This window comes from Hyalella azteca, unplaced genomic scaffold (assembly GCF_000764305.2).
Source record: "Hyalella azteca isolate HAZT.00-mixed unplaced genomic scaffold, Hazt_2.0.2 contig654, whole genome shotgun sequence".
In the NCBI taxonomy this organism is placed as follows: domain Eukaryota; kingdom Metazoa; phylum Arthropoda; class Malacostraca; order Amphipoda; family Hyalellidae; genus Hyalella; species Hyalella azteca.
Genome location: NW_025930993.1, coordinates 28,814 through 54,359, shown reverse-complemented (window position 1 = coordinate 54,359; position 25,546 = coordinate 28,814). Strand labels below are relative to the sequence as shown.

The 25,546-nt window shown below is 36.0% G+C and overlaps 3 protein-coding genes across 3 annotated transcripts in view; 2 read left to right on the top strand and 1 right to left on the bottom strand.

The window, feature by feature from the left end:
* The window catches only part of LOC108674601, a 37,576-nt gene extending 32,667 nt beyond the window's left edge, over positions 1 to 4,909 (top strand). The window contains exons 16-20 of the mRNA XM_047880547.1: positions 544 to 603; positions 1,159 to 1,320; positions 1,583 to 1,681; positions 2,051 to 3,943; positions 4,403 to 4,909. Of these exons, the coding sequence (XP_047736503.1) occupies positions 544 to 603; positions 1,159 to 1,320; positions 1,583 to 1,681; positions 2,051 to 3,939 (2,210 nt within the window). The 3' untranslated portion in view covers positions 3,940 to 3,943; positions 4,403 to 4,909. The remainder of the gene's footprint in view (positions 1 to 543; positions 604 to 1,158; positions 1,321 to 1,582; positions 1,682 to 2,050; positions 3,944 to 4,402) is intronic.
* Positions 4,910 to 6,055: 1,146 nt separating this feature from the next.
* On the bottom strand, positions 6,056 to 12,239 carry LOC108674607 (tetraspanin-2A). Its single transcript, XM_018162571.1, has 6 exons — positions 12,078 to 12,239; positions 9,197 to 9,394; positions 8,490 to 8,669; positions 7,552 to 7,629; positions 6,538 to 6,645; positions 6,056 to 6,217 (listed from the first exon to the last, which is right to left on the bottom strand). Exons 1-6 carry the CDS (start codon positions 12,174 to 12,176, stop codon positions 6,131 to 6,133), a joined length of 750 nt encoding a protein of 249 aa, XP_018018060.1. The 5' UTR covers positions 12,177 to 12,239; the 3' UTR covers positions 6,056 to 6,130.
* A 6,743-nt stretch (positions 12,240 to 18,982) lies between these two features.
* Positions 18,983 to 25,298, top strand: LOC108674599 (tetraspanin-2A). The gene is made up of 6 exons (XM_018162563.2): positions 18,983 to 19,041; positions 19,162 to 19,183; positions 19,681 to 19,860; positions 20,956 to 21,033; positions 21,615 to 21,722; positions 23,121 to 25,298. The coding sequence occupies exons 1-6, from the start codon at positions 18,983 to 18,985 to the stop codon at positions 23,211 to 23,213; spliced, it is 540 nt and encodes a 179-aa protein (XP_018018052.1). The 3' UTR covers positions 23,214 to 25,298.
* The last annotated feature ends 248 nt before the right edge of the window (positions 25,299 to 25,546 follow it).

The window sequence follows — 25,546 nt, the reverse complement described above, 5'->3', positions numbered from 1 at the left end:
TAAGAAGATATTTAAAATTTTATATGTTTTGATTGTCGAAGCTCTAATGTTAAATTAAAAAAAAAAAATTGGTGTGTAAAGAGGCAAATGTCTGATATAAAAAATTATTTAATAAATCGTGTTTATTAATAGACGTTGGCAAATTTATAATTTTTAATGTTATATAATACATCGTTTGTATCGATTATTGGAGTTAGATTTAAAATTACTAAATAATTCGATAGTTTATGTGTATTGATTTTGTAATTGCTGGTTGCAGATTTGAGTCGCGGTAAGGCGATTGTTGGAATCAGATTTAAAATTGCAAAATAATTGAATAGTTTAGGTGTATTGTTTGTTTAATTCCTGGTTGTAGAGTTCATTCGAGGTAAGGCGATTGTTGGAGTCCTATTTAAGATTTGAAAATAATGGAAAAATAGTTTATGTGTATTGATTGTCTAACTCTTGGTTGCGGCGATTGTAAGGCGATTGCTGGAGTCAGATTTAAAATTTCAAAATAATTGAATAGTTTATGTGTATTGATTGTGTAATCCCTGGTTGCAGATTTGGCTCGCAGCAAGGTGCCGGAGCACCATCTCACTACCATCTTTACGCTCTTATTTTGTAATTTTTTATCTATTTTATAATTTTTTACCTATTTTATATTTTTTTTTATTTCATAATTTGTTATCTATGTACAACTTAGTTTATTATACCGCACAGTTCATTTCCATAATTATGCTGTAACTGAATTTTTTGTTTTTCAAAATGTGTTATCTTTGTATACCAATATTCGTTATAACTTTCAAATTTCTTTATATTGAGATTTGTGCTGTAATATTTCAAATTATTTGATATATCTCTGCACCTGTGTTACTTACTACACAATAATGTGCATTTATTGTGCTGATGTGCTCCAACAAATATTTTTCTCTGGTGATGGATTTAAAAATTTATTACCGTGTCGAGAAGGCCGAGATTACCCACATAAAAGTAACATTTTCTACCCAAAATTAAACGTAGATTCATTCTGTACCTTAGCTTTCCATTTTAACGTATAAAAACTATTTTTTTATTTATTACTTGAAATATTTATGTTCTGAACTTGTCACGAGGTTTTGGGTAATCAACATTTCACTACATTACAGGTCTGGTACTCAACATTTTACTACATTACAGGCCTGGTACTCAACATTTTACTACATTACAGGCTCGGTACTCAACATTTTACTACATTACAGGCCTGGTACTCAACATTTTACTACATTACAGGTCTGGTGCGCAAGACATCAGAATTCAACTTCAAGAAGTTATGTGAGCGGTTGCTGTCTGATCCTGTCGGTGAGTGCGTCGAAGTGATCCCTTTTATATTCATAATTATAGTGGATTAATAGCTCATGGTGTATTTTATAATTCGTTGAATGAAGCAGGTAACAGCTTTGGTACAGTAAAGGTATCATGAGAATATAGTATTTTTGCAAATGTGGAATACTTTCATCTTTATACAAGTCTTATAATAACCTGTTCGAAGCTCGTGCAAGTTATTATTTTATTGTATTATCTTGTCTATTTTGTTTTTTATAATGTTTAATTTTCTAAGCAGGCAAAGTGAACAAGGTGGCCGTGTGCTCAGAAATCAAAATGGGTGATCTGGAGAGAGCCCAGTCATGGCTTGCTGCATTCTTCGTATTTGGAGTTCGCAGTGAGTATTTAGTATATATACCTAATATCTTGCCGTGTTTAACTGTGCTATGGATGATAGATTTCTCTCAGAATCTTCTTTGGCTTGCAAATTTCCATCTTTTGGCTTGAACTTGATTCATTTGGTTGTTGTGAGGCTTGATACGTCAGTCGTAAAAAAAATTAAACTGTTAATTTCGGACTTGATATTTTCTACGTTTTTCTTAAAATTGTTGGTGAAATTCAATTCAGAACTGATGTACGCTAGTTGTGTAAAGACCTATGAAATTCTATCACATTTGAACGTTAATTTCAAATAAATCACCTCGATTACCATCCTTTCATGTTCTCTGTCTTCAATTCTCGAGTAATTTTTAACTGTTTATCTCAGATGCAAGTGCGGCTCAAGTTCCAGCAAAGCCAGCTGCACCTAATTTGCCTCTAGCTGCAGGCGGTCCAATAAATGCTGGCGTTGCATGTGGTGTAGAACAACGTTCTGCTCATGGCGGTCCAGAACAACATTCTGCTCATGGCGGTCTAGAACAACGTTCTGGTCGTGGCGGTCTAGAACAACGTTCTGGTCATGGCGGTCTAGAACAACGTTCTGGTCGTGGCGGTCTAGAACAACGTTTTGGTCGTGGCGGTCTAGAACGTTCTGCTCATGGCGGTCTAGAACAACGTTTTGCTCATGGCGGTCTAGAACAACGTTCTGGTCGTGGCGGTCTAGAACAACGTTCTGCTCATGGTGGTCTAGAACAACGTTCTGCTCATGGCGGTCTAGAACAACGTTCTGGTCGTGGTGGTCTAGAACAACGTTCTGCTCATGGTGGTCTAGAACAACGTTCTGCTCAGCCGAGCAGTGACCCTGAACATTTGAGGAGCGTAACTCAAGCGTCGGTATCCCAAGGCACAACTTCTGACCGCCCCAGCGATGGTAAGGCGCCGACCAAAGAATCTCTTGCTAATGATTTCTATGTTGAAAAGCAGGAGCTCATCAAGAGACTTGAAACAAGTTACGAAAAGTTTATAGACAAACCTGAATTACATCCTAAATACGCTTCAGTACTTGCGGCTTTTCAAAGCGAAGAAACGAACCTGACGTGGTTAGAGCGATGGGTTCAAGAACTCCGGACTCTGCGCATGGAAGACTACAAGGCAGAACTTGTGAAACTCGTCAAAAAATACAAAGAATTGTCGATTAAGCTTAAAAGCTCAACATCTAGCGACGCAAGGCCAGCTACTACTTCTAAAGCATCTAGTTCGCAGTCATCTGATGGATCTGTTTGGCGTAGTGGAGCTGAAACAATACAAGAGGAAGTTTTGAGAAACACTCAAAATGCTTTCAATAGGAGCAAGGATATGCAGCCTCGTGCTCAATCTCCTCAGAGCAAAGAAGTCCAGCAAGGAATAAATGTGACACGACACCAGGCATCGCAACCTTATGACAATCAGGGAGAACTTCACCAGGATCGTAAGAGCGCTGCCCCGTCACACAGAGGAAACGTTCATCAAGGAATGAACCTTGGTCGTTCATCCATGCCTTTTGACCCGCGAACTGCTGGTCAAGACTTCCAGCCTCCTCAAGACTTGCGACATCAAGATTTGCCATCCGCTCCTGGCTTCCGTCCTTCTGAACGTTTCCAATCACCCGGTGATTGGAAGTTTCAACAAGATTTTCGAACGCAACAAAATTTGAGGCCACCTCAAGGCTTCCAGGGGCCACCAAATTTCCGACCCGCGCAGGACATCCGACCTCCTCAAAATTTACAATCTAAAGACTTTCACGCACCTAGGAATTCGCGGCCATTTCCAAATGAGAGACCACCTCGAGATCCTCGACTTGCAGGCGTCAGACCTTCCACCAACCAACGCCTTCCTCACAATGAAGAACCTCAAACCTCATTGTCATCTGGTCCACCTCCACCTTCTTCAGAAGAGGGGTTCTCGGTCCCGAATGTTTCTGCCGCGACACCGGAGCAGCACTACAACGTTGAGCCCATTTATGACCTCCTACTTAAGCTTTCGCCTTGCCTGGGTGCAGTGGCGCCTGTTTTACACACCATGATTGCCGTGGCTAGGAAGCGCGGCTCGAACACCACTGAGGCCTTCGCGCTCTTCACGGACCCTGAAATTGTGAAGCTTCTCACGATGGCCATACAGAAGTTTACTGCCGAGGCTAAGAGCACCGTCGAGCCTGACATGCGAAGGGATCTGCAGTTTGGGGTCAAAGGTGCCCAGTTTCTTCTTAAGTACGCGCAGCAAATAAAAAATGGTTCTTAAGTAGATTGATTCCACAATTCGTGCAGTAGTGAACGTCAGGTCCCGTATTCTAACTGTAGTCATTTGCTTCGTAAACCCTGTCCTTTTTGAAAATGGTTTTGCTTCTGTTGCATTGACGGGAGTTCTCATATTATATTTAGAGAATGTGAGTATACATAAACATTGATGGTTACAATTTTTGTTTTAAAATTTTTTATTAGCATATTTGTCAGTGGAGTGATATCTTTCTTACGGGAAATGTAGAGATGCACTCGTTGATCGATTTATCTGAATATAAATTCATAAGTCCGTAAACTTTGTTAATGATGAAAATGAATCTCCACCTAAATATTTTAAAAATTGATTTGATCATAATTGTGAGTGTTTTATTTAGCTTAGTCATCATTTTCGGACATTAATCTTAATGCTTCAGTGAAATGTACGGAATGTAAGATATTAGTTATTTCCTCCCATTTTTAAGTAGATTGATTCCACAATTCGTGCAGTAGCGAACGCCAGGTCCCGTAGGCTAACTTGTAGTCATTTGCTTCGTAAACTCTGTCCTTTTTGAAATTGGCTTTGCTTCTGTCGCATTGACGGGAGTTCTCGTATTATATTTATAGAATGTTGAGTGTAGATACACATTCATGGTTAAAATTTTTGTTTTAAAATTTTTTACTAGCATATTTGTCAGTGGAGTGATTTCTTTTTTACGGGAAATGTAGAGATGCACACGTTGATCGATTTATCTGAATATAAATTCATGAGTCCGTAAACTTTGCTAATGATGAAAATGAATCTCCACCTAAATATTTTAAAATTTGAGTTAATCATAATTGTGAGTGTTTTATTTCGCTTAGTCATCATTTTCGGACATTAATCTCAATGCTTCAGTGAAATAAGTGTACGTAATGTAAGATATTAGTTGCTATTTCTTCGCATTGCCGTTGTATGCTGCATGTACCCGTCAACAATTAAAACTTCAAACAGGCTTGTTGTATTGATCTCCTACTCAAGATTGCATTATACAGATTTGATCATAACGATGTCAAACTTTTATTCATGTTCGCGTTTGGTTAGATAGTTTTTCAGCTTTTTAGCGCATTTTCTCATTTATGGAAAAAGGCGCTATTGTGCTCGTCATATCCGTCTGTCTGTCCATGACTTCACGTTTTCGTCGACGAGAAATTGCGCTCTCTGTCACTCACTGCAGTGAGTACTGAGTTATTATTTTTTTTTTGTTGGCTCTGGATCACTCCATGTCAGATTCGTGTGAAAGTCGCAGTCTGGTTAGTTACCCCTCAATTTTATGAATATTTCCGTCGCTCTCTTTTTCAACTCAAACGTCAGTTGATTATTTTGTTCGATCTTATAATGCCCTAAAAACACGTTTTTAAAAATAAGTTAATCAACCATGCTTTACTAAATTTTTGCGCAAGCGTTGCATGCGAATTAGATATTAATTTTAAAATATTATTATATAACTATAGGCAAGGTATTAATGAGAACACTAATTAATTTCAGAATGAATTTTGAGTAGCATGACTTCTTTTTTACAGGCGTTCAGTTTATTTGTGCAAATTCGACCTAATAAATTCATGGAAGCGAATAAGATGAGATTTCCTTAACCCTAGTCGGACCACATACAGTGGGGAAAATAAGTATTTAGTCAGTCAACAATTGTGCAAGTTCTCCCACTTAAAGTAATGAGAGAGGCCTGCAATTGACATCATAGGTAGACCTCAACTATAAAAGACAATATGTAAAAACATTTTGAGAAAATCATTTTGTTGGACTTTTAAAGATGTTATTTACAAATGATGGTGGACAATAAGTAAATGGTCAATAACAAAAGTGCATCTTATAACTTTATCGCATATCTTTCGTTGGCAATGACAGAGGTCAAACGTTTTCTGCAAGGTTGGTACACACTGTTGCTGGCCTGTTGGCCCATTCCTCCATGCAGATCTCCTCTAGAGCAATGATGTTTGGGGGCTGTCGGAGAGCAATACGGACTTGCAACTCCCTCCAAAGGTATTCAATGGGGTTGACATCGGGAGACTGGCTAGGTCACTCCAGGACTTTGAAATGTTTCTTACGAAGCCACTCCTTTGTTGCCCTGGCAGTGTGTTTGAAATAATGCAGTCTAATAAGGGCTTAAAACGTCTGAAGAAAAACTGTGCCACGATTCACTTCCAGTCTGCCGTGACCATCATCGTTTTATGATACTGGATTTGATGGCTCGCTGTCTCTGCTTAACTCCACGGTAGATGCAAGCCACGAAGATGAACGTGAATAGCTGTCAAAAACAGGAGCAAGGTTACTTATTTATTTTCGAAAATATGTCAACAGATTTCGTAGTGATTAGAGCGGCAGACTGTCTTCGAAATTCGTATTCCTATGTGAATTATTCACCATGTCATTGTTACAATAAAAAAGCCGATACTTTAATCCTTATAACTTTATTGATACATTCCATATCTGGCAATAAGACAGCCAGCAACGCATGTGCTAATAGATTTGCGAATGATAGCAACGAACAATAGATAATACAGTAAATAGATATATCTCGCAAATAGATATATTGATAATACTAATAATCTGAATGCAGTTATTCACCTGCAGAAAGCAAATGCAGAGCGTTAAGCCGCTGGTGATGCCGGTGTAGAGCTCCAGAGACCGCGACATGATCTCTGCACAACTGTTCTTGTACTGATTTCCTGTGATCTGTCCAGAGATAGTGGATTAAATTTTATGAATTTTTAAATGATTAGCTTATTATATAAGTTTATATTTAACTAAAGATGCAAATTAGTTGCTGAAATGTTGTAATAGTTGGTTGGTACTCGAAAATTCTGTAGACTACTGCTCAGTACTCAATTTTGAATGAAACCAATTATCTAACAGAAACCTGCTAAATTCAAAATGTCTACGGAGAAAAATAGTATGCATTGTAATGTCAGCTGTATGATTGAACCATCAAATGTCATCACCGTACGGTTTGCTGCCATTTCTCCGTACCATATAACGAGTGAACTATAAGACTGAATGTTTTGTTATATTATTATAAATAAAATCATTAATTTCATCCAGAGAATCAAAAGAATTGTCTAAACGAGATATGAAGACAGCTAGGGGGGCCCAGTGGTTACAGTTCAGAGTATTAGGATTAGAGCAAAGAGTTGCGGGTTCGATCCCAGCTATCTGTGTGACAGTTTCTGGTCAGAATTGGCGAGGAGGCCTGACGGTTAAGCATAGTATAATTCGAGCAGTGAGTTGCGTGTTCGAGACCGCAACAAGCTGTGAATGTTCAGCGATGTTAAGAATCTGCTACAGACCTACGGCCTAGTAAGCGCTGAAACCGCTATTATCTATTATAAATATCTATGCACATTTTACGCATATCTAGGTCATTCGGACCCAGTTTGGCCCGGCAAAGACGTTTCTGAGGTACATACATATAGTGTCACTTGTTGGACACTTTGACCCATTCCTTGCTTTGAGTGTTCGTTAAATTGAAGATATGTTTTTGTTTTGAGGTGTGCAATCTATATATACCTTAGATTAGATATATATACTTAGATTATAAACACTATAAACAGAAAGAAACTAGTGAAAAATGATGTCACTAACCTGATTCCTGCACGTGTTGGGCACGGGCATGTGAATGTCAACCCAGTCGCTGGGGAGAGCAGCTCCACAGCACCCGATCTGTGGCAAGGAATTTTCACTGTTCCCTTTATCACGTTTTACTGCTTTTCACTTTCAGAGCTGTTAGACTGTTAGGTATCAATTAAAACCAGTTCAGGCAAGGGGCTTTATGGACTAGTTTCCAGTGCTCCTATAAGAATAAATAAGAAAGAGAAAGATCTGTGACACGAGACGTTCAGCGCAAGCAAGGAAATTAGAAGACTTTACCCAAATAGCTATACACTTTTTGCTCTCTTTAGGTCATCCTGACCCAGGCAAGAGGTTGTAGCAGTATTATTCGTAGAAAGTGTGTCACTATTTGGACAATTTGACCCATTCATTTATGAGTATAGTTCCGTATATTTAGCTTCGTGTTCTATGTACATTGTAAGACTGCCGCTGATAATCTGGTTAAAGCGATCATATATAAAAATAAAAATAACTGTAAAATAAGAACAGGACAATTATTATTATGCAATTGTTATAGACACAATGCGGACTCAAAAGAAGTATGGTTCATCAAACAAAGATGCACGTATATTTACACTGCTATTTATTTGCAATTGACTGTATGGAATTGTTGGTGTGTCAGCTGTTACTCAGCGGAAAATCTTTTTTTTTTTCAACCAATATATTGTGAATCAGCGCCCATTAAACGGCTTTAAAATGCATAATTCATTCCATGCACAATAACAAATAATATATTTATATAATTGTTGATGACTCACCGTATTTAGATCGGATATAAGTATTAAAATCACTTGGCTGCTCAAGTCGCAAATTGAACTGACGATGGAGCTTCACTCCGAAACATTTTCTCCGATAAGAAATGGTGAACTTTTTGGCTATTTTCTTTACTTTTAAATTCCTTGATGACTCACGTATTCCTGTATGACATCGACACGATACTTGGCCACCATGTCGTACTGGTAGCGGTACATGTAGTCTTGGAAAGTTTCTTTAATGCTTGGGTAGGCGTGCGTGGCTTCCAAGCCTTGGCAGAGGAGGTAAACTGCACCGCCCAGGTCGATCGAAAAACTGATCACACTCAGCGCCAGGTACTGGGATATCATGGAGAATTGAATTATCATCAACTGAAATTAATAAAATAATTAACTGTGATAGTGAAAAGATATTTCGAAGTTTGGATCAGCCAGTATCATTTATCAAGCCTTGGCAGAGAAGGTAAACTGCGCCGCTCAAGTCGATCGAAAAACTTACCACGCTCAGCGCCAGGTACTGGGACATCATGGAAAATTTTAATTATCATAAATTTAAATTTATAAAATAATCAACTGTGATAAAGAAAAAATAATTCGAAGTTTGGGTCAGCAAGTATCATTTTGCATGGGACTTGCAAGGACGTATTGATTTAATTACCGTAGTAGTTTCTTGAACTGGAATAAATGAAGTCCGATTTATTTAACATTTGGTGAAGTTCAGTAAAATTCATTACTAACCAACCGACTACTATCGAAAACTAGAGAAGGTGAATGCGATAATATGATCAAGGACATGATAACTTAGATAATCTTACAACGAAAACTTTAATGATTTAGATAAGGAATTTTAGATTGGCGCCACTGACCATGAGTAACAAGAAGTAATTAGAATAACTGGTGCCGACTAATCCGGCGACTGAACCAAGCATTAGGATGGTTGAGCCGACCATGATGATGATGTTTGCTGTATAATATTCAGGGAAATCCAGGAAGCCCAAAGAGTTTTTGAGGCCTTCGTCGAATTGGACAAAGAGCCCCATGGAGAACATGCATGAGCCCGCCACCTGTCGGAGAACAAGCGTGTAGTTTGAGTTTGAAATAAGCTTTATTTGTGTTTTGAAATTCAACAGCAAAATATTCATTATCTGAAGTAAATATTTTAATATTAGTAGCAAATACTTGAAACCTCTGGTGACACTTTGCAAAGTCTACGAGCTCATGAGGTAGAATAATCGGAATACGAATTGAAGAACCATCACTAAATTATATGTAAAAATATATATGTTGATTTCTACCAACAGACTATATAATATGAAATATAATATTTAGCATCGTCAATTGTCTTTATTAATAATTAGAAAAGTTTCTGCTCTATTTGTGAAATTTCAATTTTTTATTTTTTTTGCAGTAGGAATCATTCCGCGTGTCGTAGCGATCCCTGCCCTAGCAGAACTGGGGATGCTAAATCCTATTATTGCTGTTGAACATCTTAGTTGTTATAGCTTATTTGTGTTTTGAAATTCAACAGCAAAACATTCATTATCAGAAGCAAATATTTTAATATTAGTAGCAAATACTTGAACCCTCTGATGACACTTTGCAAAGTCTACGAATTCATGAAGTAGAATAATCGGAATAAGAATTGAAGACCAGCACTAAATTATATGTATAAATATATACATGTTGATTTTTACAAACAGACTAAATAATATGAAGTATAATATTTAGCATCATCAATTGTCTTTATTAATAATTAGAAAAGTTTCTGCTCTATTTGTGAAATTTCAATTTTTTATTTTTTTTGCAGTAGGAATCATTCCGCGTGTCGAGGAATTTTGTACGCAAGGGTTTCTGTCTTTTAATATGCTGAAAAATGCATTACAAATTCAAACAATTTAATTCTAATAATCAACTTTAGCGTAGAAAAACATGACGATTTTTCCATGCGTTACCACCACCTTAATTGACGTGTTGATCAAGATCAAAAGTCTCTGGTAGCAGCAAGGCTACTTTAATTTCGCTCCATATTTATGGCCCCATAAATCATCAAATCTGAGCGTCTATTAAGGGCCTTGAGGTTTGTGATTAACCAATGCACCTTGTGAATTTGAAGATAATATTGGTTGCGGCTTCTCCATTTATCTTACCTAAAACCCAAGCTTATAGATAAGTAGTAGGTATGGATAAGTAATGAGCTCCTAACATAATTCGCTTTAATAAGAAATTTTCTTTCTATTCACAATAGTTCATAAACAAGTTGATTAAATGTACTTTGTTAAAATAGACTAGAAATCTTGTCTTTCTCTATTTAAGGTATACTTTCTTTCGAATAGCGTAATTTTCAAGGTCGTTGTCGTACATTTCATCTTCTGCCGTGTGATACATTTATGGTGGTTTTCGTATACGTTTCATATTGAATATTGTAATGGATAAGGTCGTTTTTGTACGCTTGATACTTTATAATATGAAGTTTGGGGTCTTTTCGTACGTTGTTTCGTGCACAATAGTGTTATGTTTGAGATTGTTCTCCCACGTATCATATTAAATAGTGCAATTTTTGAGGTCGGTTTAGTACGTTTCAAATAAAAAAGTTTAAAGTTTGAAGTCGTTTTCTTGCGTTTCATAACTAATAGTGTGATGTTTTAGGTAGAACGCATCTCCTACGCATCAGATTAAATATTGTAATATTTGAAGTCCTTTTTCGCACTTCAGTAGTATGGGGTCAATGGTCCTCTCACAATGCCATTGAGAGCACGCAAATGCGAGTAACCTTTGTGCATATAATGTAAGACATTCATGGAAAAAATATAACTCAGTGCTCACTGCAGTGAGTGACAGAGAGCGCATTTCCTCGTCGACGAAAACTTGAGGTCACGGACAGACGGACGGACAGACAGACAATAATACGGACAGACAGACGGACAGACAGACAGACGGACATGGTGAGCACAATAGTGCATTTTTCCATAAATGAGAAAATGCGCAAAAAATTGTCATATTAAACAAACAGTGACACACTTTCTTACCCATATCACAAAATGAGAACGGACCTTGAAACGATATGCCTTAATACCGGGCCAAAGTGGATCAAGATTACCCACACAAGTGCAAAGAGAGCAGCATTGATATTTGTACAAAATCCCATTCATACATCTGAATGAACTTTAAATCATTGCAGAGCGTTTAATTTTGTATAATAGTGACTTGGTTATCACGAAATCTTTCCTTTGAATTTGTTGCTAATCGTCCAAGCAACGGATACAACGTGCAATAAATTTTGCAGTTGTTAAATTCTACAAAGAAAAACAAAAGGCAAAGCAAAAATGAGCATTGTAAATATAAAAGACAATGGTACTAATTTACAACAATTGTTTACTGTTGACAGTAGAGACCCGCATGAACTAGAGTTTAAAAGCTGTACATTGTACAATATCAAATGTTTAAATAATGCCATGGATCGAAATGCTCCGAATAACTACATGAAAACAGTTTACTAAGTAGCCTATAAAATTATTGTAATTATACACGCCGGAAAAATGTGTGAGAAAAGTTTAATAAGTACCACTGCAAATTAAAGCAATAATACACGTAAGAGAAATGAATGAAATCCGTTTATTCGCAGGTGAAATAAATGAAAGCCGCTTATTGAAAAACTGATACAAAATTACAGGCAAGATGCGTGTGTGTGTGAAGTGTTGAATCAGTTTAATATAGGCACCAATAAATAACTACTAAGTATATACTCACAAAGAACAGAGTATTAAACGAGTACATGAAGGTACGTCCAGCTCTCTCCGCCGTACCCATGTGGTACAGTGAGTACTCATCCTCATCATCGTAATCCATGATCCTGATGATGAATATTCAATCCTGCTGAACTAAAAAATGTGAACAAGAAAATCGCTCAAATATGGCTTAAGGAAGGATAAAGGATAAATATTAGTTGCATTGATCAATTGATAAATTGCGCTATAATTCACTATTATATAATAATAATAATAATAATAATAATATTAATAATAATAATAATAATTTGATAATTTGACAAAAACTCGTGAAGGGGTTCCGTCGAACTTTTCAACGTAACGCTTCTCCATTCATTGGAATTATTCAGATGCATAAAAAAGTTAATAACCAAGGCATTTAAGAATTACAGACATTTGATAAAATTGTGATGTTTCAAGACAGACAGACCACGCAAGTAATTAGTTCATGACCAAGTATTTGTCGCTGGCCATAAATTCTTATTAGCGCTTAATCATTTCTTCCGGTCACGTATGCAAGCAATGCGTATCAAGTCTTTGCTTACGTCATGCTTATCTATGAGTTCTCTCAAAATGAAATCTTTTTAATCTAGTGCTTAACTATGCTTCAATATTTAATTAAGATCACTTGGTCTTCTCAATTCATTGATGATGACCTTGCCCCCAAAGATAAAGCTGTCTACATTAATGTGGTCGAGCTAATATATAGACAGCACTTCTTGACCATTCGGCACCAGTCGTGTGTTGCACGTGACGTGTAATCTTCACATCTTTCCCACTTAAAAAGCTAAATTAGATGTATTCATAATTTACATTTTTTTATTATTAACATTGTATTTTCTCTATTAACATTATATTTTCATTATTAACATTATTAAATCCATGATCACGCTCTTAACAAGCCCACAGAACCTTCAACTGTAAGCTACTCCTTCTCCAGATGCTGTCTCAAACTTCAGGAAAAACATCGAATATGAACGAGTAATTTCGAAATTAACTCAATCTAAGAATTATCAAAAAATATTCAGGAATTAATTTCAGTATTTAGGATAAGCCATCAAAATTCTTAATAAAAAATTCAAATATGACAGATTAACCCACAAGTTATGTTATGATTAACAAGTTATGATTAACCCACAAGTTCTATGATTAAAAGCGAAAATCGTGTTGCGACATTTCGCCCAAAGGTGATACAGCCTCACGAAAAATTGGTGGGAGAGCAAAATTATTCATATATTAAAAAATCGATATTAGTGATGACAAAATTAAATTACAAGAATTTTATGCATTTAAATTTTTTATTATTCTGCAATTTTCGGCCATGTTTAAAAAGTCATGTATAGTCAATATTCAATTGAGTTGTAGCGGAATTAGTTCATATTGTTCACCCAAACAGAAATTTCGTCACAAACACCAAATCCATACACCATTCACAATGTATCCACTGAAATTATACCATCTAACTAATAACTAATTGAAAAAAGTAATGAGAATTCTTGCAACATTTTAAGAAAAGCCAAACCCATTTTGCTTTCACAAAACCATACCCTAAGTTTTTATGAAAACTCGAGTCGAATCTTGATCCAAGGAACGACTGCCAACGCTCCAGAGTGGCATCTGGTGACGCCTGCTTCTTGTGCCGGGAGGACAGCGCCAATACGTCGGTAATAATCAGCGATAAAAAAGTCACACTTATGGGTGTTAGATCTCCTACTGCACTTTATAGGCACTGTTTTACGGCTGCAACTGCTCACTCTTGGGCACCGTTGTACAGCTACAACTGCTATTTTAGGGCACTGTTATCCGGCTACAACTGCTCTCTATTGGGTACCGTTGTACAGCTACAACTGCTCTTTTAGGGCACTGTTTTACGGCTGCAACTGCTCTCTCCTGGGCACAGTTGTACAGCTACAACTGCTCTTTTAGGGCACTGTTTGTCGGCTGCAACTGCTCTCTCTTGGCACCGTTGTACAGCTACAACTGCTCTTTTAGGGCACTGTTTTACGGCTGCAACTGCTCTCTCTTGGGCACCGTTGTACAGCTACAACTGCTCTTTTAGGGCACTGTTTTACGGCTGCAACTGCTCTCTTGGGCACTGTTATCCAGTTTCATCTGCTCTTTATGGGTCATGTTACACGCGTGCAACAGCTCTTTTTAGGGCTATCTTCCACGGCGGCAACTGATTTTTAAAGTCATGTTTAAGGACTACACCTGCTTTTTTTGAGCAATATTCTAGGGCGGCAACTTCTTTTTCAAGAGACGTTTTTGGGTCTGCAACTGCTATTTGAGGGTCATGTTTTAAGTCTACTTCTTTTAAAGCCATAATGCAATTCAAGAAGGAGCAAAATTAACACAAACAACGTCAGAGCAAAATAGAACGTCTGCATCTAAGAAAATTCACAGTAAAGTGGAATGACCGTTCCTGTTAAAAATCTGGGGATTACCTATCAGTGAGAAAATGGTCGATAAATATAATTTTTAAATTTTAGTTTGCAGATGCCCTTATTTTTCAGATCGAAAAAATACTAAATACATTCCGTCCCTTGTTCATTTTCTTTCCATGGCGTGGAATTATGGAATATATTAAGGGAAACTAGAGCCCAATGAAAAGAAAATCTAGAAATTGGAATCATCATTCGATAACACAGTTCATTCCATTTAATTTGAATAAAAAATTGCTGCTCTGTTAAATTTGTTTTCTACTACTCTAGTGCTAAAAACTATCCCTGAGCATATCGTTATACTCTTAGACGATTTTCTTTATTGTAATTTTGTACCCTACATTAACGGCCACAAACACTTAATGTAACCACGAAACTTCAAATTAATAAGCAAGGAGCCTCAATAAAACCTAATGATCTAGATTACGTGAGCTTTTCGAAGCGATAAGTCGGCGATCGCTTTACGATACCGCAACATCAAAACACGTGCGTTTAATCGAGTGCCTTGTGATCATCACTTCACACGTTGGCGGGACTTTCTTCAACGTTGAATGACGTCTTTGGATACTTTGTAGCTATAGTTTTTCAATGATAAACGGTGGCTCACAAATTCAAATGATAAGAAATTATTTTCTTCAATATTGCACTGCGACCTCGGGCATCTTTAGGCTTCTCTCTTTCAATGATAAACGTGGCTCACATACTCAAATTTTAATGAGAAATTATTTCTATTCAACAGCGCATGGCAACTGTGTGTTTTATATGTTTTTTTACATATAAGTTGAATTGCAATTGGATTAATAAGAAATTATTATTATTATTATTGTTATTATTATTATTATTATTATTATTAGTATTATTATTATTATTATTATTAACTGTTGCTCTCAAATACGAATTAATCGGAAATGTTCTTCAATATCTCAGGATGTCTCTCACACTTTAAATGATTTATTTTTCCGTCAATTATTTTAAGATCGAAACGTGCTTAAAAAACAATTTACTCTGAAATATTTCGTGCCTATTTAATTCATGGAAAAGATTCGAGCTTCTGCGCATATTTTCTTAATTTAGATTATCACAATAAAGAAAAACTTTGGAAATAGTTTGTCAATTTTTAAAATAATTCTTCTTATTCAATCTTGACTGTCTGTATATGATTCAAATTCGAATAATAAACCGACTTCTACGCCCGAAATCTCGATACGAAAATTTTCCACAAAAGATGATTAAAAAAATTGCTACAAAGCTTTTTGAAATGGAATTGCATATTTTAATGTCAATTTGCTCTAATTTAAGAGATCACGGCAGGAAAAATAGAGCAGAAGGAAGTTATCATTAAGTTATGAAGCTTACATTTGTTTATCAGTGTATCAGCAGCGCTATAGTTTATCAGGGTCGTCTGATATGATAAAGGAAATTAAACTTATACTCAAACGCAAAAAGAAACTGAAGCCATGCGTAATAATGCATATAATTGATGTTAATTTGTTTTTTCGCGCTCCAAACTATACTTAATGAATAATTGTGATGCACTTAATAAATTATACAGAGAAGTACAAATTCCAGAGACGATTTTAAAACATTTGCTTTTTATAATCGTATGCTGAGTCTACTTGTATTATCTTAATTGTAAGATATGCCACGGCAATGCAGCTTCTAAAACAATTGTGCCACTAATACGAAAAACTCATGACAAAATTTGCTAAATTCACAATAAGAGGATAAACATGCACAAATTCAGCGGAGCAGTGACATTTCATGTGACATTAAATTGCATTAAGCTCAATCCTCGATTATGAGCTAGGCCTAATGTGTATGAGACACGAATATCCTTCCTACAGCCTCGCTTGCCCCTTATGTGTCGAAAACTGAGTTAATTTTCTTATTAGTTTGATGTTTATAGTTCATGATTTCCGTTTTGCACCAAAGATCCACGTAGTTTAAGTTTGAGAGCTTGAGTGCTCCAGCGTTACTGCCAGAGAAAAATTTCATTATTGAAAATAATTCTAATCTAATTATTACTTTATACTCGAATTATATGAATACTAGTATCGAAACCAATCCATTATCACAAGCATAAAGACAGACAGAGAATCTATACTAACTATAATCATTGGAATGGACGCCACACCATATACATATCTACATCCCAAATTATTCCTACGAAACACCAACCCCTGCAGCTCCATTTTCCTATAAACCTATTTCATAAATATTTCAAATTGTTCCATAACACGATCGGTTTCTGGCAATACAAGTGTTTCTTTAATACGTAGCCGAACAACTAAAGGAACAGGTTATGGAAGAAGTCGGGTAATTAAGCATGCACTCGTTGAACATGACAAATCTCGAAATTTGTTCGTATAATTTAATCGCCATTGGTGTGGGTATTTTAAGCTATGAGAAATCGATACTGACAATAATTTTAATCTTAAAATGAAAATATAGCTGTTATAGCTACGCGACATTCCCAATATAAAACGACATCACATATGTCAATCTTTAGGGAGCAAGGTCTTGCAACAAAGTGCACAATTCCGAGACTGTATTTCATACAGTACCTTGAGCGATGTCTATGTACTCTTTTGTTTGCTCGTAATTTTTTCAAATTTCTCGTTATTATTTCCAATTTCTAATTATTTAATTTATTAATTTCATCGAAACCCCCATTAAAGCCTTCATATTCTTCTGCACTGCAATAAATATTTGCGGTGATCACTGATTCGGCGATAATTTTTCTCCTTCACATGTAACATGCAATTAGGTCGTTTTCATCTGTGCGTTAAATTATTGGCTGAGTTACCCCTTTCATCATGAAATAACCATATTAAAGTGACCGTTTTAGTTTTATGGCTACGTTTAAAAAATCTATCACACGTGTGGTCATCTATGTTTCTTTTTTACAAATATGTTATTGTATCTTGGAAATTCAGCGACGCTCACTGCTCAATTGTTTTGTTAACGAAATGGAATGTTTAGATTTTTCAAAGGGTCATTAAAATTATTTTTGTAACAATAATTAACGGATTATCATTGTTCATTCTTTGGTAGTTTCAGGGTAATTGCCACTCCAAGTGTCACCTGGCAATCTTATCTCCAGACTACCGGTCTTTAAGGCAGTGATTCTTTTAAGCCTCAAAACTCGAGGCGAGTCGTATATAATTATCAGCAGACTGATTAAACTTACAGTACAATAATAGCTTCAGCTGGGATAAGTCACAGCTTACCCTAGAGAAAGTTTAGAAATAACATCAACGTCCGATTATGAGAATTTAATTTATGAGTATATTATCAAGTTGTGCCATGGCTGCATGTGTATTTGAATACATTCCCCGAGATGTATATAGAATGTTAATTAATTTCTAATTAATTACATCGATATAAATAATAATAATGTTATCAAGAAATGAATGATCACTAAGAATTGTTTTTCGTATCTAATTTTAATACATTATTATGTTACATATCGACTCGTACACAAAAGGGCGAGAAGATAATTTTAAAAGCTTTTCAACAGCTGGTAGAGGTATTTTACTTAAATTGTGTAGTTCAGTGAGTGACAGAATTTTTTACAGGGATTAATTGTTTCTCTTAACAATTGGTGAAGAGTGAAGCGTTCGGGGAAAAAGAATAAAGCTCTGCGTTTGTTTGATCAGCTGTAAGAATATACTATAGAAAAGTAAACTTTTAGCTGGTTTGGAAAATATTTACTAGCTTAAATAGATGTAAGCGTGCCCTTGAAATTTCTGATTATATTTGGTGCTTGTTGAGTCATCTGAAATCCTGAAAGTCAATTAATGAACATCTATTGGATCCAGCAATAGAAAAAACATAGTTTTGTTTTTAATTTTATCTTGTATTAAAAATTCCTGCCAGTACTGCAAGCTAATATTCGCACCTGAAACAGACTTCCTTCCTTCCCTTGAATGTAATAAAAAAATCTAATAAAACCATTTTAATGAGGCAACAAATTTTTTCATTTGATACATGAAGAGTTCTGCAAAACTGAAAGTTTGAATCTATATTTCTGCTACCTAGTTTTCTCAGTACCATAAACGGAGCCTGATTTGTTATTGGAATGCGAATATTCTATAATTAAGACACTACCCACACCAGCATATTTGAAGGGATGATATGTCAGGAAAATGCCCGTATGGTGTTAAATGGAGTAGCCTTAAAATGGGTAGAGAAGTGAAAATAATAGTAATAATTGAATAAACTGTCTTTTTCGTCTCGAGCGCAGAGATGAGTGTAAAATTCTTCGAAAATGCTTAAATAAAACAAAATAAAATTTCATTATTGCGAATTATCTTTTACTTAAAACCTTGATAAAATGCTAACGTGAATAGAATGTGAATAATTTATAAGAAAAAAAATCGACTGGAAAAATCAGTGTTAAAATCCATATATTTTCGAATAAATTTAAGCAATACAAATAAATAAAATGGATTTCTACGAAGAACCATACTTTGGGTTCGGCACAAAGATGTCCAAATACCTGATGTACATCTTCAACGTCATTTTCTTCGTAAGTATTGCACAGANAGTTTAGCCATTAGTAGAAACGCAAATTTCTGTATGATTTTCTCTGGTAGTAAAGGGATGTATAATAACAAGTTTCAGGAGCTTCTCTGTCTTCGTCTGTGTGAGTTGAGCCATTAGTAGTAACGCAAATTTCTATATGTTTATCTTTGTTAGTAAAGGCATGTATAATAACAAGTTTAAACAAGTTTTTTTAGTGATCGTGTTATCTTGGAGTGGCGAATACTTGTTAGAAAATGTTAGCTCGATAAATTCGGATACAGTTATATGTTTGTAATTTCTTATTTCTGCAGTAACGCAAAAATTATCAGTACATAAACGTATAATAATCATCATTGATAAGTTAAGTTCAAGTAATTATCATAAGTTACCGAGTAAATCGTGCTCATTAATGGATTACTGTCATTAGTAATTAACTAATAACCAGGATTACGTTCATAAATGCCTTCATACATATTAAATCTTATCGCACACTCGTGTGTCTACCAACTTATAAGAAACAACCCTTCTCACTAACTCAATAAATCATATTAAGTTAGTAATGCCATGGGCCTATTTCTTCAACGCCGACACTTCTATTCTATTCTATATTCTCTACAGTTCGTTGTGCTGAGCGTGGTGAGCTTTTTCCTGAACCTCGGAGGCTCGGTTTACTTGCTGCAGTCCGGACTAGAACAGACCGCAGCCAAGCCTCTGATCAGTGAACTGTTCTATGGCTACCTCATCGTTTACTACTCAGACATGCCATCCAAATACATGGCTGATCACATACAGGAGCAAGTGAGTGGCTTAATTACTATGTATTCATTTGCGTGCTGGACATCCTTATTTGACAGAATTGTAATTCATAGAACTCTCAGAATGCAAAAAATGCCGGAAATTACTTCCGCTTCCTAAAAATTATTGCCAATTTATTTCAAATAAATTATCCCGGAATATCTTTATTTTCAATCAGAGACTAAAGTCTCTTCTAGTATAACCGGGTTTTTCTCCCGATTTCGTGCAAAATCTCACAAAATCATTTTACCTTTAATTTAATTTACGCTCCTGAAATTATATTTTCCATACTAAGTAACCGTATCAAAACAATAATCTTGCGTCTTTGATTATTGCGTCAGCCTAATAACGAGGGTAGCAATTAATGATAAGTCTTCGTTATCAGTGTTTACTTCTTTAAAGTTGAGCTCTAAATTTGAATCTTATTAATTTAAATGCAAATATATGAAAGCCAAATGAGTATCTCCAATTACACTGCTGCAAAACAAGGGAACGAAGACTTATTGCATTTGAGTGGGGGCTTGGAATTCGCGCTGACGTAAAATTAGTTTATGCATTGGATATGAGAGTCATAAGGAATATGTAATAAGAATGTATAATATATATAATAGAAATAATACTATAGATTACCAGATAAAAACTTATGAAACGTTGCTCGTCAATCTTATTCTTTGGTTCGCCTCGTTTCTTCAAATAAACAGTAGTCTCGCGTAAACGTCTTTCGCGCGCTTCTGAATTTAAACAAACGAAATCTCAATTACAAGACAATGGTCACCTGCAATTGCTAGATCGAAAGCGATCTGAAAAGCTACCATTTGATCTCGTAATTTACAGATTAAGTTTGTTAAGTTTTATTACGCAGAAAATAAAAACATACTAAAGCTTTAAATTGCGCTTGAACAAATGGATATACAGGCCTTTTAAGTATTACATTTACGAAACGCAAAGTCCAAAGTCCATGCAAAGTCCATGAAAAGTGGCTTGGCAACTTAAAAGCTAATTATTTGACTGGCGTACATGCTATAATTGGTATTAATTTGTATTCATGTTCTCGCTTGATTGTCGTGCTAGAATAACTGAGGGAATTTCATGTTGCAGTACGAATGTTGCGGCGCATACAGCCCCATGGACTGGAAGAACGTACGCCTGCCAGTGCCGAACACGTGTCGTAATCAGGTCAGTATCGCAGATTGATATTAACAATCTTTCTAGGAGAACGTCATCCTTCTAGTGGCAACATTAAACATGTCGTAATAAGATCAGTGTGATAAACTTACATTAAAATGTAGTTTCATCATGGGTGCACATTTTTATTACGCAATTTTTGGGTTATGTGACATTTTATTTGGTTATAGTATAGCATAGTATATATAGTATAGTATAGTATAGTATAGTATAGTATAGTATAGTATAGTATAGTATAGTATAGTATAGTATAGTATAGTATAGTATAGTATAGTATTGATGTACAGGCAGTCGCCTTGATGCAGAGCTACGGAATCGATTTGTAATTGTTTAAAATTGTATAAAATTTGCTTGGTTGAGATGGCACAATTAAGAGTTTGGCTTATGGTGAACAATGAGTAAATGCAGATTAACAAGAGACCTCTCAGGGGCTGAGTTTTCAAACATTCCTACTGTGATGGTGAATGCTAGGAGTAACCGGGATTTTGAAACGGATTGACCCCAGATATTTTTCCTAAGCGGAATTAAAGAAAGCTCATTATATATTTGCAAATGTGTTTATTATTATCCAGATCACAGGCAATCAGTTCCATCTGAGCTGCGGGGAGGCGGTATCTCGCTACCTCGAGCTCTTCACTGGCCTCAGCAGCGGCATGGCGCTCATAGTCTGCTTCTTACAGGTTTGTTTATACTCTGCAGGTTTGTTTATACTCTGCAGGTTTGTCCTGTTCATACTAATTGTATCTATTTTCCCATAGCACCATCAAGTGTTCCTTGCAGAGCAGCATTTATCGCTGTTTCATGCTCTCACATACGTTTACATTATTTAATGTTTACATGAGTTCTCTTAAATTGTTGAAATTTCTTCTGATGTTCTTTCAATTTTCAGTGTTTTTCTAGGATTTCAAACTTTTCGATTCTAGATCATTCATTTGCTAATTGTTTATCAGTTTTTGATTAAGACAAGTTTTTGAAAGCTTTCAACATTTAGTTGACTCAAAATACAAGCAGCTAAGTGACAATGGGACACGAGTTTATTGTACATTTCTATGTCTGTTACGACCTATGTTTTCTTACTTAATGGATAAAATTTAAATGTAGAAATGGAATTCATTAGACGCAATCATGCTTGTCTTTGAAGTTGATATTTCCTTTTTATTTCCTTCCATTTATCGATTGATATTTCCTGCAATTAATAGATGATTTATTTTAACTTCAACAGTTGTGGACCTTCCTGTTCGTTGTGTTGATACGCAGAGGACATTTCCGGAAAAGTCAATCTGTTGAAAATAACCAAGACTTTGTGTTTACATTCAGGTTTTTTACTCTGCAGGTTTGTTCATACTCTGCAGGTGTGTTTACATTCAGGTTTTTTACTCTGCAGGTTTGTTCATACTTTGCCGGTGTTTTTACATTCAGGTTTTTTATTATCTGCAAGTTTTTTATAGTCTGCAGGTGTATATACATTCAGAATTATTATACTAGGCAGACCTGCTTATACTCTGTAAGCTTATTTATACGCTGCAGTCGTGTTTTTAGTCTGTAGGATTGTGTTTATTCTGCAGGTTTGTTTATACTCAGCAGGTTTGTCTATACTCTGTTAATAATTATCCTATCTATTTTGCTAGGCACCATCACGTGTTCCCTGCAGAGCAGCATTTATCACTGTTTCATGTTCTCACTACGTTTACATTATCTTGTGTTTACATATGTTCTCTTAAATCGTTAAAATTTCATCAGATAATTTTTTTAGTTTTCAGTTTTTTTGGGGGGATTCTATCTCATTCAATTGCTATTTGTTGATCAGGTTTCGTGTAAAATAAGTTTTTGAAAGCTTCCAACATTCAGTTGACTCGAAATACAAGCAGCTCGTGAGAATCGAACATGAGTTTATTGCACATTTCTATGCCTAAGTCTACGACCTATTTTTCTTACTTAATGGATAAAATTTAAATGTAGAAATGGAATTCATTAGACGCAATCATGCTTGTCTTTGAAGTTGAAAAATTTTAATTTCCTTAAAGTTATCGATTCATGTTTCCTGCAATTAAAAAGTTGATTAATTTTAACTTCAACAGCTGTGGACCTTCCTGTTCGTTGTGTTGATACGCAGAGGACATTTCCGGAAAAGTCAATCTGTTGAAAATAACCAAGACTACAACGAAGACTAGAAACAAATAAATTAGTTTCATCCTCAACCTACATCGGACTCTTCTATCTATAGGAATAACCACACTTGTGTAGTATGTGTACTGGTTTTTAATACACGAAGTATTCTTCTTCATCATGTGTCGGTGTGGATGAGGCTTGGAAAATTTCTCCACATGCTCTGCAAGGATCGATCTCGAAGCATTGATTCGTTATACTAATTTAGGTGGTTATATCAGCATGTAGATTGCTCCTTCTTGATTTTCAACTTGTGTGTTACTTGATTTTTGTTCTAAAAACTACGAAATTATTATCACGTCACATTGTGGTGTTGTATTAATTTAATGTATAAAATTTTACGATGGTTTAAGCTCCTTGAACTATAGTTGCTCATTCGACATTGGTCTCGGTGTAAAGGAATAAGGACCACAACTATGCCAGTAATCCAAGTAGCATAGGCCTCTTCACGAGATGCAAATCGAAACACGAGTAACCAACTCAACATTTAATTAAATAAAGAACGAAATGAAGGAAAACTAGAAAGGAGCCAGCCGAGTTGAAGGTGCCATGGATCAGCAGGTGTCGTGGGGTCTCCGAAACGCAATGATCCACCAGGAAACAAGGATCCACAAGGAAGCATGGTTCCACCAGGATGCAAGGTTCCACCTGGATGCAAGGTTCTACTAGTACGCTAGGATACACCAGGACGCAAGGTTCCACCAGGATGCAAAGTTCCACCAGGATGCAAGGTTCCACCAGGATGCAAGGTTCCACCAGGACGTAAGGTTCCACCAAGACGCATGGTTCCATCAGGACGCAAGGTTCCACCAGGACGCAAGGTTCCACCAGGGCGCAAGGTTCCACCAAGACGCAAGGTTCCATCAGGACGCAAGGTTCCACCAGGACGCAAGGTTCCACCAGGACACAAGGTTCCACCAAGACGCAAGGTTCCATCAGGACGCAAGGTTCCACCAGGACGCAAGGTTCCGCCAGGACGCAAGGTTCCGCCAGGACGCAAGGTTCCACCAGAACGCAAGGTTCCACCAGGACGCAAGGTTCCACCAAAACGCTAGGTTCCGCCAGGACGAAAGGTTCCATCTGCAGGAAATACGATCGGAGAGTTTAGGGCGTCAGGTAGGAGGGTGAGAAGCCAGTACGTGTTACTCGTGGTTGAGGAGCCCCTTAATTGATAATCAGTTATGGGTTCTATCTGTAGCAAAAAGCGCGGGGGTTAGCAATCACCGGTCTATAGAAAATTATAAAGTTACCCCACAGCCATTGAAGAGAACGAGTTTATGGGGCAGATCTGTGATACTGCTATGAAACACTTCTCGTTCCAGAGAACTTTCCTTTAGCGGCTAGTTTATAGAGCAATTCTAAAGCCTCCGATTTTCTGGATACAAACTCTTCTGAATTCAAAGATCTTCACATGAAAAGTATGTTAACGTCAGTCAACAATGTTTACATGTAAACAACACTGAACTAAAAAAGTTTCTTTCATTCTAAAGTTGATTTGTAAAATTGTGTGGACTTCTAGTGAATTACATTCATCCATAACTAAGGATGAAATAAGTTGGGAAATAAATATTAAATTCTTCATTATTATACAATTGAAGAAGACTAATTAACCAAATTTTTGGTTTAATCGTTGTTTTAGGAGAATTTAATATCATTTACTCGGGTTTATTCTGATTCTTGTATTTTTATTCTTACTTTTATGTTATCTATATGGTTGTTAGGAACATGAAATAACATGTAAACACGTGTTCGTTTTGTAAAAATTTTCTATCTGTAGCGTATAAGTCCTGGATCTCTTAGTAATAAAGCTTCGTTTAGAAATATATAGTTCATAGTTGTCGGATAACATTCATAATTAATTGGTTACCATTTATAGTTGATTAGATTAAACGATTTATAAATATATAACCTGAATTTACTTTAAAATTAATTCGATGACCTTGATTGAGGAAATAGCGATAATATCTTCCTGTTTATATGATTTATAAACATGCTCTTCAGACCCGAAAACGGCTTAAATTACGATAGAAATATGACCAATTCATTCACTCCATTGTTTCATTGCCTTGATTCTTCTTTATCTTATAAAATTAAAAAATAACACATTAGTTCAATGCGTACACGAATGTTATTTAAAGTACAGGATGATATTCAGTGTTTGTTGTAATCCAACGCGTGAAAGGCGGGATCGACATGTTCATTCAAAATTATTTGAAATGCCAATCATAAAGCTCTTATTAACAATTTCCTCCTATTAACAATAGAGTTTTGGATGCAACTCTGGCAGTAGAGCTGAAAATTACTCATGAAGTCCTGAAGGATCTGGTTATTTGGGGAA

Excerpts from the sequence above, each read along its gene's own strand:
- LOC108674607 (XM_018162571.1), bottom strand. The coding sequence starts at position 12,176 with ATGGATTACGATGATGAGGATGAGTACTCACTGTACCACATGGGTACG. Across the intron at positions 8,670-9,196 it reads ATTACTTCTTGTTACTCATG|TACCTGGCGCTGAGTGTGAT; the intron begins GTCAGTGGCGCC and ends ATGATATCCCAG. Across the intron at positions 6,646-7,551 it reads CCAACACGTGCAGGAATCAG|ATCACAGGAAATCAGTACAA; the intron begins GTTAGTGACATC and ends ATCTCTGGACAG.
- LOC108674599 (XM_018162563.2), top strand. The coding sequence starts at position 18,983 with ATGGATTTCTACGAAGAACCATACTTTGGGTTCGGCACAAAGATGTCC. Across the intron at positions 19,184-19,680 it reads GCTTCTCTGTCTTCGTCTGT|TTCGTTGTGCTGAGCGTGGT; the intron begins GTGAGTTGAGCC and ends TATTCTCTACAG. Across the intron at positions 21,034-21,614 it reads CGAACACGTGTCGTAATCAG|ATCACAGGCAATCAGTTCCA; the intron begins GTCAGTATCGCA and ends ATTATTATCCAG.